Genomic DNA, 17,747 nt, shown 5'->3' on the forward strand with positions numbered 1-17,747 from the left:
AATTTGCACAAGGAACCTATTTGAGCAGGCATTGTTCAGCAAATCAGAACAACTGAAATTTATTCAATAGGGTTTTATACTGAGAGAAGAGAGTGGGTTAAAGATCACCTCTGAAAACTCTCTATTCAGAATGCAGTTTAGTATTTTCTTCATCTGAATGTTCTAGGGAGTAGCAGCTGTATTGTGAAGCTGATAGAATTGTACAGATTACAGAATGGGCCACCTCACAAATGTTGTTTCATGTATCTTTAAAAAAACAACAAGAAAACAATAGCAATAATTATAATAATAATAAAAACATGCTGTACTTGTGGTTTGGCTTTTGACACTGGTGACCCTGTGACACAATTTGGGTCCTGCTGTGTCTATTAAAAATTTATCGATTTCCTTAACCATTTTGAAGGAGGCCACATCAATTAAACGAATTTTTATGGTAGCAAGTTGCAACATACAAACCTCTCTTTGACTTGTGGGTCATTGCGGGTTAACCATCTAACGGTGATGTAGCAGAGATAAAATAAATGTTATAAGATATAGCTAGGGCAAGCGATTTCCAACAGAGAAACTATTTATCTAGAAACGCAACTAAGAAAGCCCGCTTTCCATCAAAACGGTATGGCAATTTAGAAAGTGAAAAGTATAACATCACTCAGAAACGATTTTACGCCTTTATTTGAAGAGAATAGCAAAAGATTATTAAAATGGTTTGATCACTTGAATTTCTTTGTTTGAGATAGAAAAAATTCTACGATAAGAATCTTGCGTTATCGTTTGTGCTTTCTCAAGTGTGAAGACCACCAGTCATGTGTTTCAGGTCACGCGAAGGTGTAGAAAATAAAACATGTAATTATCCAGCGAATCTTAATGAAAATAATTTGACAATAGAGAAAGTTTTTCATCCGAAAGTAAGTTTTTTAAAGAAATAATTCAATTTACGTGCTGTGATAAATATAGTAGTTCATGGTATGCAGCATACACAATGATGATTGATTTCCTTCTATCAGCGTACTGCGTAAATCAGTGTATTGAACAAAAGGGTCATTGATGTAAATAATTCATAAAATCACCTTACATATTTTGTTCTTGTAAACGGGATTGTTTGTTTTGGGAAGATGGAATCTGCTTGTTTGTAAGACGATCATCTGAAAAAGAATGCCGTGATTGGAACAAAGAACCTAACAGTTAAGGTAAACGCAGTAGGTGTCTTGCAAACTCAGCTGACATGACAACCAGACTGGTAATGAGAAAATACTTATTAAATAAATTTTAGAATTTTTTTCTTCCCAGAATGTTCTGGTAATGATTAAAAAATTGCTCCTGTCATTTTGAAGAATCATTTCTTACACTCTGTGGAACGTTTAAATACAAGAAAGCAACGATGCCGGCGGGGTTTGGAAATCAATAATTCATGTGGGCTGATCGAAAGAAATACTCTTATTATCGATTGGAAAGGAGAATTGTTCTGTCAATCAAAGCGGCAAGTTTTCTGGTCTCAGCAGTTGTAAGTTAGACCGCTTACACCGGTGGCGATATCCCCGCAAGAAAATGGCGAAGAAAGTCTCCGCGAAACAAGGTTCGTAAAATTCCCATTTACTAAGAAATAGGATCGTTCTCGTAGAAAACTTGGGGTGGAAATTTGAAACCATATTTCATGCCCTTTGCGTTCTAGGAAAGGACTTCTTCGACACTCGAAGTGGTCGAGTTCTTGCAGACTTGAATTTCGCCGAACGGAGTTCCGTTAATGCTAAGACCGAAGTAAGTTCTTTGTCAGTCATCGTATTTAGCTGACCCGTGAATAAATCTAGATTTATTCTGTGCCTCTTACGTTTACATGTTGCTGTCATTACAGATTGGCTTCATCCGCGAAGCTTTCCCGTTCCGAAGTAAAGATGACATAACTTTGGTTCTGCAGTCCTGTGATTACGACGTCGAAGCTGCTATCGCCTGCTTTACCAACGGTGGGATTTTTTTTCGTTTTCCTAAACGAACGGTTTGAAACAGAGAGAGTCGAAACTTAAGATGGGTAGTTGCGATTTGATACGAAACAGGAGAGCTTATTTTCAAAAAGCGAAACAAAACTTGGAAAGTATCAGTCGCTGTGGACACAAGAACACTCCGTTTCTACGCATAGAAGAATGTTAAATTCCAACAATTTTCGTCGATATATTCTCATGTAATTCCTTGTCTTTTAGGAGAAGCCGATAACCTCTTAAAAGAGTGGAATACCCAGGGAAAGAAGTCAAAAGTAAGAAATTGAAATAACTTTTTGCCGCTTTTTAAATAATTTTTTTTCAGGTTTATGAATAATTTTTGTCACGTCACTGCGATGTTAAAGTTTGTATTAAATATTTAAATGGGTCACTCGATATCTAAGTTCAGATGAATTTTAAGACGATTTTCCTCAGTGATTAGGGAGTCTTGTCTCTGGTTTTTTTTCGCTATAGATTTCTTCAGCATTTCTAAGCTAATAAAGTGCCCGAAACAAAATGAAACGTCAGTTGAGGTATTCACTTTCCTCTCTGCCGGAAAATCTGGGTGTCTTGCAATGCGCATTACTCCCTCGCTTCGAAGAAATCTACTACGGTATGCAATCTTGGGCCATCGCTAATCAATCTACGTCTCAATACACTGATCAAAGTTTCATGTTACGAACGATTGAAGTATTAATCAGATGCCTTGTAAAACCCGTTAAGAAAACGAAGGTTTTCCATCGTCAGCAACTTCCGGAATTGGTCGAATTACGAAATATAATAGCTCCTTTGGGGCGCTGAGGTCGATGCTCCAGATAAGGGAATAAAAGAGCGATTCGTCGGTTGAAATTTTTTAGAGCCATGTTGGTTTCTCTGAATGACATAATAATGGTTACCTTCTGGTGACCCTTTTTTCTGCTTAGATTCAAGCAGGCATCGGTTATAGGTCTCACAATTCCAACAACACAACCATGGTATTTTTTACTATTTTAAGGTCAATATCAGGCCTTTGCAACAAATTTTTAAGTGATGGGGTCCATTAACAGCAGTAATTGTGGTATATCCCCCCTTTTACTCCCAAAATCTCTTCAGTAACTTTTCTTACTGTCTGCCATACAGTTCTTGTGATGTTAGTTTGGAGAATTTTATTTTTATCAACTTATAATTCCCTATTTGATATTTTTCTTTATTCTCATCATTTGTCTGCTTGATATTGTATTGATATTGTAAGGAGAAATTCTGTCTTGGTCACTCATGGGAGTTAAAGGGTTATAATAGGCTGAAAGGGAATCAAGAGTCATCCTTCCCTAAACCCTTTAACTCCTAGAAGTGATCAATATGAAACTTCTCCCAATAACATACTTACATTATTCAGTAAACAGCTAATGAGAATATTCAAACTTTTTAGGTAGAAGTTGTTGTCTTGATCTAACAACCAAATTCTCATAACTAATCTACAAGGATATGTGTAGCAGCTAGAGAAGAGAATTACCAATCAGATCTTGGGGGTTAAAGGGTTAAATTTTGAAAATTCAAATACAATCTGTTGCCATATGGTGCATTTTGGAATATATATAGTTTTCAAGTCAAAAGGTTTTTCTCACTTTCAAGCAATCATGAAGTCAATTTTGTTTGTCTATTTTTTCGGCATAGTCATCTAAACTACACTTAACTTGTAACCATGCATTAATGCCACTGCATTTGTCTTCTTTTTCCTTTTAATGCAAAAAGTGGGTAGACATGGGCTTCCTTTGTTCTCTTATTCCTATTTAAAACTTACCATCTGTCTTATTCTTTAAAAAAAACATGATGCTAACGACCTTGCTGATCCTCGCAGTATAAAGGATGTGTGTCATATATGAACTTTGTGATGGGCCTTGCTCACCATAGTGTCTATGTGGCTCAGTGGTTGAGCATCAGGGCACAGAATCCAAAGTTCTGGGGTTCAATTCCTCCTTCATGGGGACTTAGAATTTTTTCTTCATCCCACGCTTGTGACAAGACATGAAAACATCTCTCTCCATTTCTCTACCAAGCTCAAAACTTACCATCTTCCTTATTCTATTTACTAATGAATTTATTTCATTCTTTATCTGCATTTGTTCCTGCACCAACCTACTTGTCACCTTTAGTAAAATTGTTATTTTCCTTGCAGAGTGCCAGAAAGAAAAGGAACAGGAAAAAGCAGGCAAAAACAAATGATCCAGAAACATCAGATGTTGCTGTGATAAAAGAGAACAATGAGAAAGTTTCACAACTGAATCAAAACAGCCTTGAAGGTATTGTCCATGTAATGGAGATAAAAGAGATTTTTAGACTTTGCTAGGGAAATAAAAAGCCCTCCAAAATAATTTTGCATTTAAAAAAATTGTTTTGGAATAATACAAGTATTGTATCTGAGGGTGAGGTTACATAATATTACATGGTCTGTATGGTTTTGGTATCCATGTAGAGAAATAACATTGGGATAAACTTGTCTCATGTTTCTTTTCTTGTTTTCACTTCACTGTGCTCAAGGCCATATAGACAGATCTTCACCTTGTTCATATTACTCAATATTTCTTACTCTTTGTTACTTGTCTGTTTGAGGCTGTCATTAGTTAAAATGTAAGGAGACTTTGACCTCTCATGGGAGAGAAAAGCTGTGAAATGTTAATCAGGAATCGTTTTTCTTTTCCCAGATGCACCAGTCACACCAGAAGAAAATGGCAAAAAGCCAATGCATGCTGAGTCAGCCACTCTGAAATGTGTTCCCCAATCTTTGGACCCTCTGCTCCTTCATCCACCTTCATCATCATCATGCTCTGAAGTCTCCCTTCCTTCCTCTAACTCTGACCAGCCTGCAGATTCCTCACAAGGTACTCAGGCCACCTTGAAGCATACACCAGGTTCCTCTGGTCAGACCAACCACTCAAATTTAAAGGTTGAGAGGTCAATCTCTACTGGTCCTGATGCTCTCAAGAAAACAGTAAAGGATTTGCAACGCTCCAGTGTTTCACTTCCACGCTTTCAACTTCTCCTAGAGGAGGTAAATAGTCTCAACCCTTAACTCCTAAGAGTGATTAGCATGATTAAGTTCTCCTTATGAAATGCATACATTATCCAAGAAACAGTTAATGAGAATACTTAAACTCATAAGGAAGGTTTTTATCTTGACTTAAGACCAAATTCTCGTAACTTGTTTACAAGAAAGTGTGCAGCAACTAGAAGGGAGAATTAACAACCATATCTTGGGAGTTTAGGGGTTAAATATATGGCAAAGAGGAGGGTAGAAGTTGATGTCTTGATCTAAAACTAAATTCTCATAACTAATTTACAAGGAAAGGTGTAGCAGCTGGAGGGGAGAATTAACAATCAGATTATGGGAATTGAAGGGTTGAGTGAAAGAGCACAAGGATATGCCTTCTGAAACGCTTTTTGTTCCAAGATCCATCTATAAAGTTTTGCTTCATTGGAATTTTTCCCTTTTCATCTCTCACCTGCCTGACAATTGTCTGAAAAATTCTTTTCTCAGGAATGTGAAAAGTCCACTAAGTCAATTTCTCAGATATTTCAAGAGTTACGGCAATGGTAAGTTGGGTTACGGATGTCTTGAAAACTTTTGTTTGTCGGTGTAATCATTGTATGATATATTTATAAATGTTTACTTGTAAATTGGTGAAACTAACATTTTTTATGAATGTTACACAGTTTGAACAACAGGGAAGCTCATCTTCTTGGTCAAATGGCTGAATTTAAAAAGCAGGCAGGTAGGTTGCCCATTTTTGACTTAATATTCAGGGTTTTTGTTTACTGGCAATCTGTGAATAAAATGATCACATGATTTGAATTAATTAGTTGTTAACTTATTGTAATGACCTACAATCAAACTTAGTTTTATTGCATCACAATGATAAGGGGTAAAACTTTTGTGTCAGACATATACTGCAGAATAGTCCACTGATCAAAATTTGAACTACCCATTTAACTCCCACATCAAATTTGTAATTCTCCTTACTGTCAACCATACAATTCTTACAATATTAGTTCAGGGAATTTACTACTGGATCAACTAATTATCCCCAAATTGACATTTTCCTTTATTCTCATCACTTACCTGGTTGTTATTGTATTGATATTTTGAGGAGAAATTCTGTCTTGGTCACTCATGGGAGTTAAAGGGCTACCAAAATTTGCTAATGCTTCTTGTGACATAATTAAAAACATGTCTGATTCTTTGCAGTTGATTTGTTGGAACAGAGACAGGAAAATGCAGCAGCATTAAAACTTAAATCTGACCGAGTAGGAGGGATGCACGAGGTAGAAGTTACACAATTAAGGAGTGAAATAAAGGTGAGATTGAATAGCAAACCGAAAAAATTATACCACATAGGATTTGTCTATGATTCTTAACCCTTTAACTCCCAAGATCTCATCAGTAATTCTCCTTACTGTTTGCCAAATGATTCTCATCAAGTTAATTTGGAGAATTTGGTATTGGATCAATTAGGAATCCCATAATTGATATTTTTTTTTATTCTCATTACTTCTCTGCATGATATTGATTAGATATAAGAAGGAGAAATTCTGTCTTGGTCACTCACAGGACTTAAAGGGTTAAGACACATGTGGAAGATTATGATTAAAAAAGGAAGGGCATAAAATTATGGCAAGTAAGGTATCACTCTTCAATTCCCTTGAGTGACCAAGAAAGAATTTCTCCTTACAACTGCAATACAATACCAAGCAGAGAAGTGATGAGAATAAAGAGAAATATCAATCAGGGGATTATAAGTTGATCCAGTACCAGTTTCTCCAAACTAATATCATACACAGTACAAATGCAAATTTTAATTTCCTTTTTTTTAATCCCTTCTTTTCTTCCTGTTGACAGTTGGATCTGGTAAACTGAACATAAAATATATTTTTTTTCAAGGCAGTGAGCTTAAGTAGTGTTAATATGAAGGCAACTTTGGAAGTCAAGGCTGGAGAGTTGATATAAAGTTGATGTCTTTGTAAGATGTTGTTTTTCACTGTGAGCAATTTACACTTTTACTAGAATTTTGTCACGGAGCGTAAAATTGATGAGGAGCTTGCCAGAACTACTCGTTTTGTGGCAGACAAAGATCAGCTGCTATCAATGATTGCCAATTTTGGTGAAGGTAAGAAATATCTTGATTTTCTCATGGATACTTGATGTGGTTATCAAGAATGCATATTTACAAATCAATTTTATTGTTGCCTTGGGTCCAGTACATGTCATTTTCACTGAACTTTACACAAATTGGACATCTTGCTATCACAGACACCTTGCCATTGCAGACAAAGACTAGTCCCCCAGTAAAATGCAGAAAGAAATGACTGATACAAATTCCTGTTACTACAGTCTCTCACAGTAGCAGAAATGTAGACACTTTCATGCCCCCCAGCATGACTTTTCACTTGCTTTTTCTCTCACTACAGTGCACACACCTAAGTACTTTATCCAAAATCCTGACTTGCATAATATAAAGCAACATTATGATAAAGGCAAATAAAGAAACCATTCTTCAATTGGGTGCAAACATGAGAGTTTTTCTGCTTGCCACTGGATCTTTTCAGATTTATTAGCCCCAGCTATTGTCTCTCAATATTACACCCTCAACTGTTAGGGTGTCTGTAATAACAGGAGTCAACTTTATTAGGTTGTGTAGCATAGCCAATCTTTTTTATTTTCTCCTTTGCATACTTTTCAATCGTTTTTATTTACTTGCTTGTTTGTGTCTTTTGTCACTGATAGTTGTTCCTATAAAGAGTTGTTACAGCCCGGTAACATTAAACCCTCCATCACTACCTATGAAGAAAGTGGAGAGGAACAACAATAAGAAAGCTGAAAATGTTTCTTCACTCAAGCCACCACTGCCATCAGCTCCTACAAATGGCAGTGTACCTGTCACCACTTCTGGTGTGGAGGAGTCTGTATGCTCACAAAAAACCCTCCAAGAATTGGCAGAACTGAATGCAAAGCTTCAAGCTTCTCTGCGGCAACAAGTAAGTCCCCATTAGCGGATGCCAGAGTATCCTGTATTTTATTAATTTTTGACCTGAATATCTTGCACCCTGTTAAATATCTCTTATCTTGCAATTTTTTTTTCTTGCTTTAAGTTATCCTGCATCCCTCAAATTTTTTTACTCTAATATCTAATATCCAGATAACCCCTAATAGAGCCTCAATACTTTAGTGAGAAAATCAATTATGTTAAAGGCCTACTACTGTTTTTGATTTACAGGGTTTGGCATCACCTACAAATTGTAGTCTGCCTATGACCACTTCTAGTGTGGATAAGTCGGTATCCTCACAGAAAGCCCTCCAAGAAGAGGAAGAAGTAAAGTCTAAGCTTCAATCTGCTGAGCAGCAACAAGTAAGTTGGCAGCACTGAGGCCCCATTAGCGGGGTCCTGAGTATCTGTATCTTATTCATTTTTGACCTAAATATCTTGCAATCTGTGAATTCCTGTGGATTGTATCCTCATAATTCCAGTTCATTATCCTGGAACCTATTTTAAATATCTCTTATTTTGCAATTTTTTTTGCACATTAAAGTATCAGGTATCCATCAAATTTTATACTCAAATGTCATATCCAGATAACCCCTAATAGGGCCCCAATACTTCAGTGAAAAAATGTGTCTGTGGAATGCAAGAATCATTGTAAAAAGTTTGTAATTATCATGTTTTCTAGGACAAACAATTATGTTAAATGCTTTGGTTGTTTTTGACTCACAGGGTTTGGCATCACCCAGTGAAGAACCTATGGAAGGTACTTGATTATAGATTAAAGTATTTATTTATGAAAAGTGGATGACAGAAGCTACTAAGGGTTAGCTTGCTGCATTCCAGGGGAGAGGTTTGGGTTAATGACCTGTCTTGTTTATTGTGTTGTGTTCTTGGGAAATAAACTTCACTGTTTCATTTTTTTTTTTTCCCTTATGTATATTTTAAGTAGTTTTTAGCTTTTATACTTATTTCACACCACTACTGGAAACCAGCTTTTTACAATAATGATGATAGGCTAACATGTTTAGATGAAGTTGATCTCTTGAGGTTGATGGAAACCTGACTAAATGTTGGACATGGGTAACCTGCAATGGATCTCATTAGTAATTCTCCATTCTGTCTGCCACACAATTCTTATGATGTTAATTAAGAGAACTTGGTACCAGATTAACTAATAATCTCCTCTTTATTCTCATCACTGGTCTGCTTGATATTGTGATAATATTGTAAGGAGAAATTCTGTCTTCATCACTCAAGGGAGTTAAAGGGTTGAACAAAGATGTTACTTTGCTATCTTTGTATATGTTTGGGAAGAGAAAAAGTTGGTGTAAAACTTTAAGAGGGAAACAATATTGATTGGATGAAGATTTGATATATTGCAAATTGATTATTACTGGCAATGAAAATTTAACACAAGAATTAAGGGCTGGGTCTATGACTAGTGATTTAACAATTTCTTTTTTTTTTTTTTAAGGACAAAAACAGGGAACACCTGACCAAAAGAACAACAGGTCCAATTCAGCTTCACACATAACAGGCAAACAGCAGACATCACAAAATCAGCAAAGAAGGAAAGACCAGAATCACCAGCCTGAGAGGACTAGACAAAACCAGTCAGCTGTAGCAAGAGGTTCTGAACGAGATAGGCAATATAATAACCAATATAATAGGAGTTCTAGAAGATCTTATCAACGGAGTGCAAGACAAAGAAGTCCTAGGTTTGAAATTCCAAATGACAAGACGGAGGGGTCAAAGAATAAAGACACTCCCGCAGCTCAAAACACTGATCTTGATCAGCAAAAAGTAGAAGCTGATGAAAGCTTGAAATCCTCAGGGAGTAGTGATAAAGCTGTCACACCACGACCTGAGTCTGTTAAGGGAGATGTGCAGTCAGGAAACAGAAATTCACGCCCAAGAAACCAGAGAATGAGAAGGGAAGATGGGCCTCGCAGTAGGGACAGAAGAAGGGGTAGAAGGGAATGGGCAGAGGGCCACAAGAGGAATGATCCAGGAGAGAAGCTTGAAAATGGTCCCATTAAAAATGATCCTGTTGATAAAGGTTCACCTGACAAGGAGGATACGAAAACAGCAGTCAATGAAAATAGGGATCATGATGCAAAGAAGAGTACAAACCAGGAAAATGGTTCTATTGAAAAGACTGATGAGGTCAAAAAGGAAACATCTTTACCTGAGGGTCCTGTCGTGAATGGAGCGGAAACACACGCAGACAGCAGTAGTAATCATTGCTTAAATGGTGAGCCTGCCCATGTTCCAGATAAAGAAGAAGAGAAGAACAAAGAGGCACTGCCTCAAAGAAGAGAGAGGCCCTTAAGAAGAAGGGGCACACAGAGAGATAAGAAAGATGGGCCTAGCTCTGAGAAGCAGCTAAATGGAACCAAATCAGCTGAAAATGGAACTGGGGAAGGTCATGGCAAGGAAGAAGGCATGGCTGATAATGAAATCCAGAAACCAACAGAGAATGTACAAAAGGAAAAAAAGGAAATTAAAAGTGAGAATCAAAGCACACAGGAACTTCAAAAGGACATAGGTAAATCTGGAGCACCGCGAGCAAATGGTTATATACCCTTGAAAGAAGTTAATGAGGTTAATATAGGTAGATGACACTTCCATTCATACTGAATGTTATTAAATTATGCCTTTTAGAAGGTGAATAACTTGAAATAAATTGAATTATTGAGTTATTGCAAATTGTTAAGGTAGGAGTTGTGTAGGTTAATGTCAAAATGCTGTGTTAAGTGTTTAACTTTAGTTTAAATTAGCTGTTGGTTAGTTGCAAATGCAATGGTCCCCTTTCTCCAAGGGTACCTTTTGTTCTTACTGATTTGACTTCTGTTAAATTATGTTCAAGGGAGAATTTGATCAGCAAATAGAATGTCAGTGTATGAATCTTCCTTTTTTCTTACTGCAATCACAAAAGGAGTCTTGCAAATATGTTCTATAGTCAGCCGAGAAAACTTGGGCCTCTGCTCTTAGCTCTTAGTTTACTTGAATGAATTAATAGACTTCAGTCGAAATATATATATTAATCCTAAAACTGGCTGCTTCTATGGGAATTTGACTAAATCATTAGTCCAACTTACAACAATTAAATTTACAGAGTTTTGACAAAGGGGAATTATTGCATGTGCAATGATGTAGAATCTATACAGTCAAGAACCTATAACTCATGAAATGTAGGAGCAACTTGTTTTGCAAAAAAAATGGGTAAATTTTAGTTTGTTATAACCCATTCACACCAAAGCTTTAAAATGTTTTAAAATGTTTTGTTAAACATGGTTTAAATCTTTTTTCTTCATAGAAACCCGCTTAGACTGATGTTAGTCGACTTCAAATTAAGCACATTGAAAACACAAGTTTGTGACTACTTGGATCCTATGGAAAGTTCAGAATTCAGTTCTCTGTTTCTGAATTCGTTCAGTCAAACCCAGTTAAAATAAACATGTCTTGCCGGTGTGAATGGGGTATTAAAGCGTTAGTGTGTCTGTCTAAGTCTGCCTTATCTAAGATTATAGAGACTATCTGGTGCTTCCTCTCTCCCTCTCAAATTTTTGTAATATTCCTAAATGACATGCTATTCAATAGCCTGGGGTGCGATGGAAGGGGGGGATAGAGAGGGAGGAAGGAAGAGCATGAAGGAAGTTGGAAATTCTCAAGTGAAGATTCAATTTAACCTTAAACATAAATTGTAATTATGGCCTGTTCCAGGCATCCCGACTGTAAATGGGGACTGTATTGGCATAGAGTCGCAAAGGGCAAGGTTTGAATGTGACAATCAAAAAATTCTTTGGACAGCTTATATGTTTAACTTCAGAATCAATGTGGAAAGGAAAGTATGAATTTTCAAAGTGAATTTGAGCCATGGTAGAATCTTATGGTTTATCAGTCCCACTTTGGCTTTTGGGGTGTTCAAATTAATTTCACCCCTTATCTCTTGAGATAAAAGAAAGATTATTAGGAATATTTTTCTTGACTTTTTGACTAAAACCTTGTAAGGAGGAATGCAACTTTTTATTGTATCTAAGGTTATTACCCCCAGAATCTGATTAGTAATTCTCCCCACTGACTGTTACAAGTTTCTTTGTAAATATGTTAAGAGAATTTGTTGTTACATCAAGAACACCTTGTTTAGTTTGTCTGCCATCAGTGTTCTGGATGATGAATGGAAATTGTGAAGAGAAGTTACAATTAATCAGTTCTCGGGATGAAAGGTTTAATTTTTACGTTCCTTAACTCTTTACACCCTAATATCAGTATCTATATTCTCCATACTGTTCTATATTTTTTTCATTTGGTACTGGCTATGAGAATTTGTTTAACAATCCAAGCTTCTTTTGGCAATTATTTCCTCCATTCTTGTGGTCTTAATAAATGATGTACCAGCAGTACTGTAAGGAGAAATTAGATGCTGGTCAATCTTGGGGTTTTAAGGGTTAATGTGACGTCACTGGTGTTTGATACACTCACTAATCACGACGTGACTTACAGGACCTAAAGTAGTTCTGACGAAAAGTCACGCAACGCATCTCCTTAGTTAAAGGGAAAAAACTACGTGACAACTTCAGTCACGGCCCGGTATGAATATACACTGAGGTGCAATTATCAAATATATAATTCATTTATTAGTATAGAATAAATGGTTATTAAATTGACAAACATTTTTTCAAAGGTCCAAATGGCGGGAATACTACTTATAATTCAAGGTTCCTCGTTGTGGCAATAAATGGAAAATGTGGTATATTCCGTATGGAAACAAATTTTATTGGATATATTTTTCACGGTGGATCATTTGTTACTGAGGTGGACGGTGCTTGTAAACAACCGTTATTGGAAGGTAATAATTGTTTCTTACTCGTTTGTTAATTTTTGCTCCATCAGTCTTTTCCCAGTATCCTATGTGTGGGCCAGCCAACTTTCACCTCGTCCCTCTCCCCGCTAGGTCGTCGGCTGCTTGTTTAAATCAGGGCGTTACCGTAAACTATGACATTTTTTCGAGAGACCGATGAAAACTCGAAACGTCGCCTTTCTCATGCCTAACCCCTCCCAGGCCTCTCGAGGACATCGAAGTAAGAGAGAAGGACTGTGCCGAGTATGTCTGAGTAACAGACTACAAACAACCAAAGAAGCTGAGGAAATTTCCAATGCAACCTTTTAAAACAGTTCTTCGCAGTTTTATTTATTTTTTCAACGAATATGGTCATTTGAGTGAACAGAAAACCCAGGAATTCAAGTCAGGAAGTGAAAAAATTCAATTCTTTTGGGTCAGGAACATTACCGTGAAATATGGTAAATTTTGAGCTTTTTAAAGCATCAAAACAAATGTGTTTTTTCGTCTTGTCATGAGCGTGGGATGAAGAAAAAATTCTGAGTTCCCTGTGGAATCGAACTTCAGACCTTCAGATTCCGCTCTCCGATGCTCTACCGCTGACTCCCCCCTATCTGACGGTGACTTCACCAGGCAGAAGTCGATGTACGACATGCGTCCAGCCTGTAGCTGGGCGCATATAGCTGAATTGACGGAATAAGAACGACGGTAAATTTTCTGGTAAAAATAGAGAAAGACGTTCTCTTTTGTTTCGTCGCGAGCGTGGGACCCCATAAGGAGCTATCAGATCATGTCATTTCTTTGCTTTGTGCCGAAATCTTTTCTCAACTACAAGGAAAGAAAAGAAGACTAAAAAATCTGAGTACTTCCTTGAAAATTAGTCAGGTTATTTAAGAACCGATCACTCATCAGTTGGAATTGTGGGAATCGGAGAATCATTTCCCATGCTCTCTTGTGGGCCTATATTGAACGTCAGGACAGCCAAAATTCGCTGGACAGCCAGCTTTTATTCCTTTATCGGTTTTCCACAGTGGGTGACAGGGCATGGCAATAACAGCAACTTGTGAACCTTCTGGAACTTCTTCTGTTGCAACTGCATTGCCACAATCATTAACCAAAGCAGAATGTAATGTAATTTAGTATAATCGATATATTTCGCTCTGACGAGGGGCTGACGCCCAAAACGTTAAAAGCTCAAAGCTTTGAAACTCTTTACGGTGGCCAATTTACGCTATAAACTCAGTTGATAATAATAAATTACCCTGTTACACTCCCCCACCGACGCAATACCACAGTTACGATAGAAACTTACCCACTTTCCCATAAGTAATGGGCTCCTGACTAACATAAATACTCTGAATTCCTGTCGCAGTTGTGCACAGTGTAATTACTTATTTGTAAAAATGTTTTGATTACTTATATTTTCTGAAATATCACCGAAGCTAGTCAGGCCTAGCGAAGTCTATGAAAGTATCTAAAGCTTTTCATGGAAGAAGGTGTTAGTTTCCAGTACAGTGCAGGCGGGTCATAGCCGAGGAGTTAGAACAAAACCGATTGTAACCTGGAATCTAATCTTCAGGACTACATACGGGACACGTTGCCCTACGCAGGTTCTCTTTCGTCCTCCATGTTTGAAGGTTTGTGCCCTGAAACGGTGAAGAAACCCATGTTTATCGCTTTACTATTAGGCCATCGATACTAACTAAGCGTCAAATCCGTTTCTTTATTTTACAGAAAACTAGAGGACAACAATATGAGAGACAAGGTAGGTACCGTTCGCTCAAAAAATACTTGTTGTAAAGGACAAAGACGTCCTCTGAATGCATGAGGTTTGCTACCACAAATTTTAATAGCATGTTGTTATTTTTCTCTGATATTTCAGTGGAGGAAGAAGCGTATGCGAAGGTTAGTACTTGTAATTTTCATGTTTATGATAACGATTCAGGGCAGTTCTGTCTAGAGTAAATTGTGAAAGATAGTACTCGCATCTCGCTCTAATCAAACCATGCATACAAGACGTATGAGATATAGCGACATTGCACACGCCTCAGGTCACTTTTTTAGCTGTTATTGTATATTATCCCTATTGGAACAAACTTTCGTAGTACACCATCCTCGTGTAACGCATTGGCAATTAAATTATGCTCTGTTACTCGGAAAGGACTTCTGAGGACCCGTATCTTGGTGACAAAGTTTTGCTCGAAATCAGTTTATTTACAACCGTAAGTTTGATGACTTGTTTTACGATTGGCAGGCTTGTTGTGGTGTAGCTTTTTTCGGTCCAAATGATGGAATAAGTTGGCCTGTTTCATAACTTGTAACAGGGTATAAAGGGGTAATAGCGTAGTCTAGTTCAGTAGAAGTGCTGATCTGGGATGATGGGTTCAGGTGTAAAGTTGTCTGTGAGAAGTTTAGTATGTAAGGCCACTTCAGTCTACCTTGTGCTCTGAAGGAAAACGAGTGAGAAAATAGGCTTTACCGTATTCTATTGTTTGCTCTCTCTTTCCCATACATTTAATTAGTTAACTCCCCAGATCTGGTTGCTAATTTTCCCCTCTAGCTGCTGCACACTTCATCATAAATTAGACATGGTTTGATGCTTCTCTGGTTTAAAGAGAAGATAAGAGTAAAGATCTTTAAACCAGAGTGGTATCAAACCATGTCTGATTGTCCACCTGGTTGCCTTGCAAACTTAAAGATATCCTTGTAAGCTTATTATGAGAATTTGGTGTTAGGTCAAGATAAAAACTCCCTGATAAGTTTGAGTATTCTCATTACCTGTTTTCTGGGTAATGATGGATATCATGGGGTGTAGTGGCATCTCTATTGCTTTGGGAAGTTAACCCTTAAAGTCCCAGCTGTGACCCAGACCAAATTTCTCCTTACACTCTCATTACAATATCAATCAGAATAGTAACAAAAACAACGAAAAACATCAATTAGGGGATTATTGGTGGATCCAATTTTAAATTCTCCAAACCAACATCATATGAATTGTATGGCAGACAGTAAGGAGAGTTACTAATGAGATCGTGGGACTGGAGGGTGAAGTGTTCAGTAAGGCTTACTTGACTTTCAATTAGAGCATGGTTTAGAGTATCTCTGATACAAGAGTCAATCTGTATACCATGCACTCCAGTTTCCTCTTTCTTATTTTCAATTCATGAAGATCTGGTTGTTCAAGGGAGCAACTTTGTGGAATTTTGACATATGATGAATAATCCACTGTGGATAATTGTCTTGTACGAACAAAAAATGGTAATGCCAAATTCACGCAGGGTCGTCCAAGTGGGGTCCCCATCCCCTCTATTCGAGGTGCATAATGGCAGGTAATAAATTTATGATAGGGAATAGGTTGTTTGAAATAATTTTGGGATCATTTCAATATTCATTTGCCACAGGTTAAAGCGTAAACGAAGAAAGATGCGAGCAAGATCTAATTAAATACAGACTCAGCAGAATGGATGGTGCCTGACCCATGTTTATATCCTGTACCTGTGTGTGCTCAGACAGACATGATTGCTTTCAACCTATGGAATTACAACAGTGGACTTGATTGCTCCACCAATTGCAACAAGTTTTGCATGAGAAGTTCCTGGATTTTTAACAACACAATCTCTAATATGGAACATGTTGTTAGAGCATCAAGAACATGTTTTAATCCAATGGATATGGCTTGATTACTTCTGAATGCTGTGATAGGTTCCATCATTGGGGACAAGATCATTGACCATCCCTCTGTTGAATTTTGTTTTCTTTCGACAAGCATTCATTAAAAGTAGCATTTGCTCTATTTTGTGCAATTTATTACTACATTTGGTTTCTACAGGGTATGAAATGGTTAGGGGAAAAGTAACTTTTTTCTGGAAATATCATCTATTTCAATTCTGATGAACATCATTTCAAAGAAAAATGGATATAGCAACAGCTTCATAACATTCATGATTGGAAAGAAACCTACAGGGCAATATGGACCTAACAATTTACACAGGTGGTAAGGGTTTGCCTAAATAGGGGGCTTGAGACTGAGACATTTTGAAGAAACCCTCGTAAGTCTTGTTGGCCAAAATAGTCTTTAAGGAAATGTGGTTTAATGTCTGGATAGTGCAAGATATATGAATTATGCTTTTCTCTCCACATAATCCATCAACCCTTTAGCCCCTGAGAGTGACTAGCATCTAATTTCTCCTAGCAGTATAATCCCTGCATCATATGGTAAGGTTATGAGAAAAAAAAGGAAATGATTACCAACTAAATATTCTTTTGATTGATAAACCAATTCTCCTTGTCAGCACCTTAGAAAATGTACAGAAAACAATGAAGAGAGAATGCACACAGATATTAGGGTGACTGCACGACTAGAGCCTACTAACGACTACCAAGCGTAAAATTGGGTACTAAATCGATTAAAAATTCCATGTTTCATCAATACATTTTCGATTTGGGAATGCGAAACGCGTGATGAATTGGTCAAAATTACAAGCACTGTTAATAAAGTGCGCGAGAGTGCGCGCAAGGACGTCAAACTCATCTCCAGTCCCTACTTCAGTTCCGTTTAAATCAAAATACGAACTGATGGAGGCGTCTCATAGTGGTTAGTAGCAAATTTTCTAATAGAGATTCAACTTGAGGAATTCAGGCAGCTTTTGGTCAAGCGGAATTGTACGATGAAATCTTTGCGGACTTATTATCAGCGATTTTTAAAATTTTATTTGGATAAGACTCTTGCACTGACCTGGTGGTGACTTTCTCTTTATGTGCACAGATTTCTGTTATATCTGTCTCATTTCCTGAACAAAATAAAAATTGAAATTTCTCAGATCAGAGAAAGTCAAGTATTCATGACTCAACGATCAGTTACCACAAAAATTAAACCTAAAACGGTTCTATTCCAGTTCAATTTCATTTTCCTCAATATTT

The 17,747-nt window shown here is 37.2% G+C and overlaps 1 protein-coding gene and 2 long non-coding RNA genes across 3 annotated transcripts; 2 read left to right on the plus strand and 1 right to left on the minus strand.

The window, feature by feature from the left end:
- Positions 1-123: 123 nt before the first annotated feature.
- Positions 124-1,105, minus strand: LOC149033957 (uncharacterized). Its single transcript, XR_016182946.1, has 3 exons — positions 1,068-1,105; positions 457-492; positions 124-246 (listed from the first exon to the last, which is right to left on the minus strand). It is a non-coding gene; the product is annotated as an uncharacterized LOC149033957 (long non-coding RNA).
- A 217-nt stretch (positions 1,106-1,322) lies between these two features.
- Positions 1,323-12,738, plus strand: LOC113664258 (uncharacterized). The gene is made up of 14 exons (XM_089193888.1): positions 1,323-1,573; positions 1,670-1,755; positions 1,850-1,958; positions 2,193-2,245; positions 4,126-4,249; positions 4,652-4,998; positions 5,485-5,540; positions 5,661-5,719; positions 6,193-6,302; positions 7,009-7,111; positions 7,729-7,979; positions 8,219-8,350; positions 8,714-8,747; positions 9,459-12,738. The coding sequence occupies exons 1-14, from the start codon at positions 1,546-1,548 to the stop codon at positions 10,604-10,606; spliced, it is 2,640 nt and encodes an 879-aa protein (XP_089050014.1). The 5' UTR covers positions 1,323-1,545; the 3' UTR covers positions 10,607-12,738.
- On the plus strand, positions 11,206-16,620 carry LOC113664260 (uncharacterized). The gene is made up of 6 exons (XR_016182936.1): positions 11,206-11,209; positions 11,711-11,762; positions 14,407-14,481; positions 14,562-14,592; positions 14,710-14,732; positions 16,229-16,620. It is a non-coding gene; the product is annotated as an uncharacterized LOC113664260 (long non-coding RNA).
- The last annotated feature ends 1,127 nt before the right edge of the window (positions 16,621-17,747 follow it).

The sequence above is a fragment of the Pocillopora damicornis genome, chromosome 14, assembly GCF_964200805.1.
Source record: "Pocillopora damicornis chromosome 14, jaPocDami1.2, whole genome shotgun sequence".
NCBI classification, from domain to species: Eukaryota; Metazoa; Cnidaria; class Anthozoa; order Scleractinia; family Pocilloporidae; genus Pocillopora; species Pocillopora damicornis.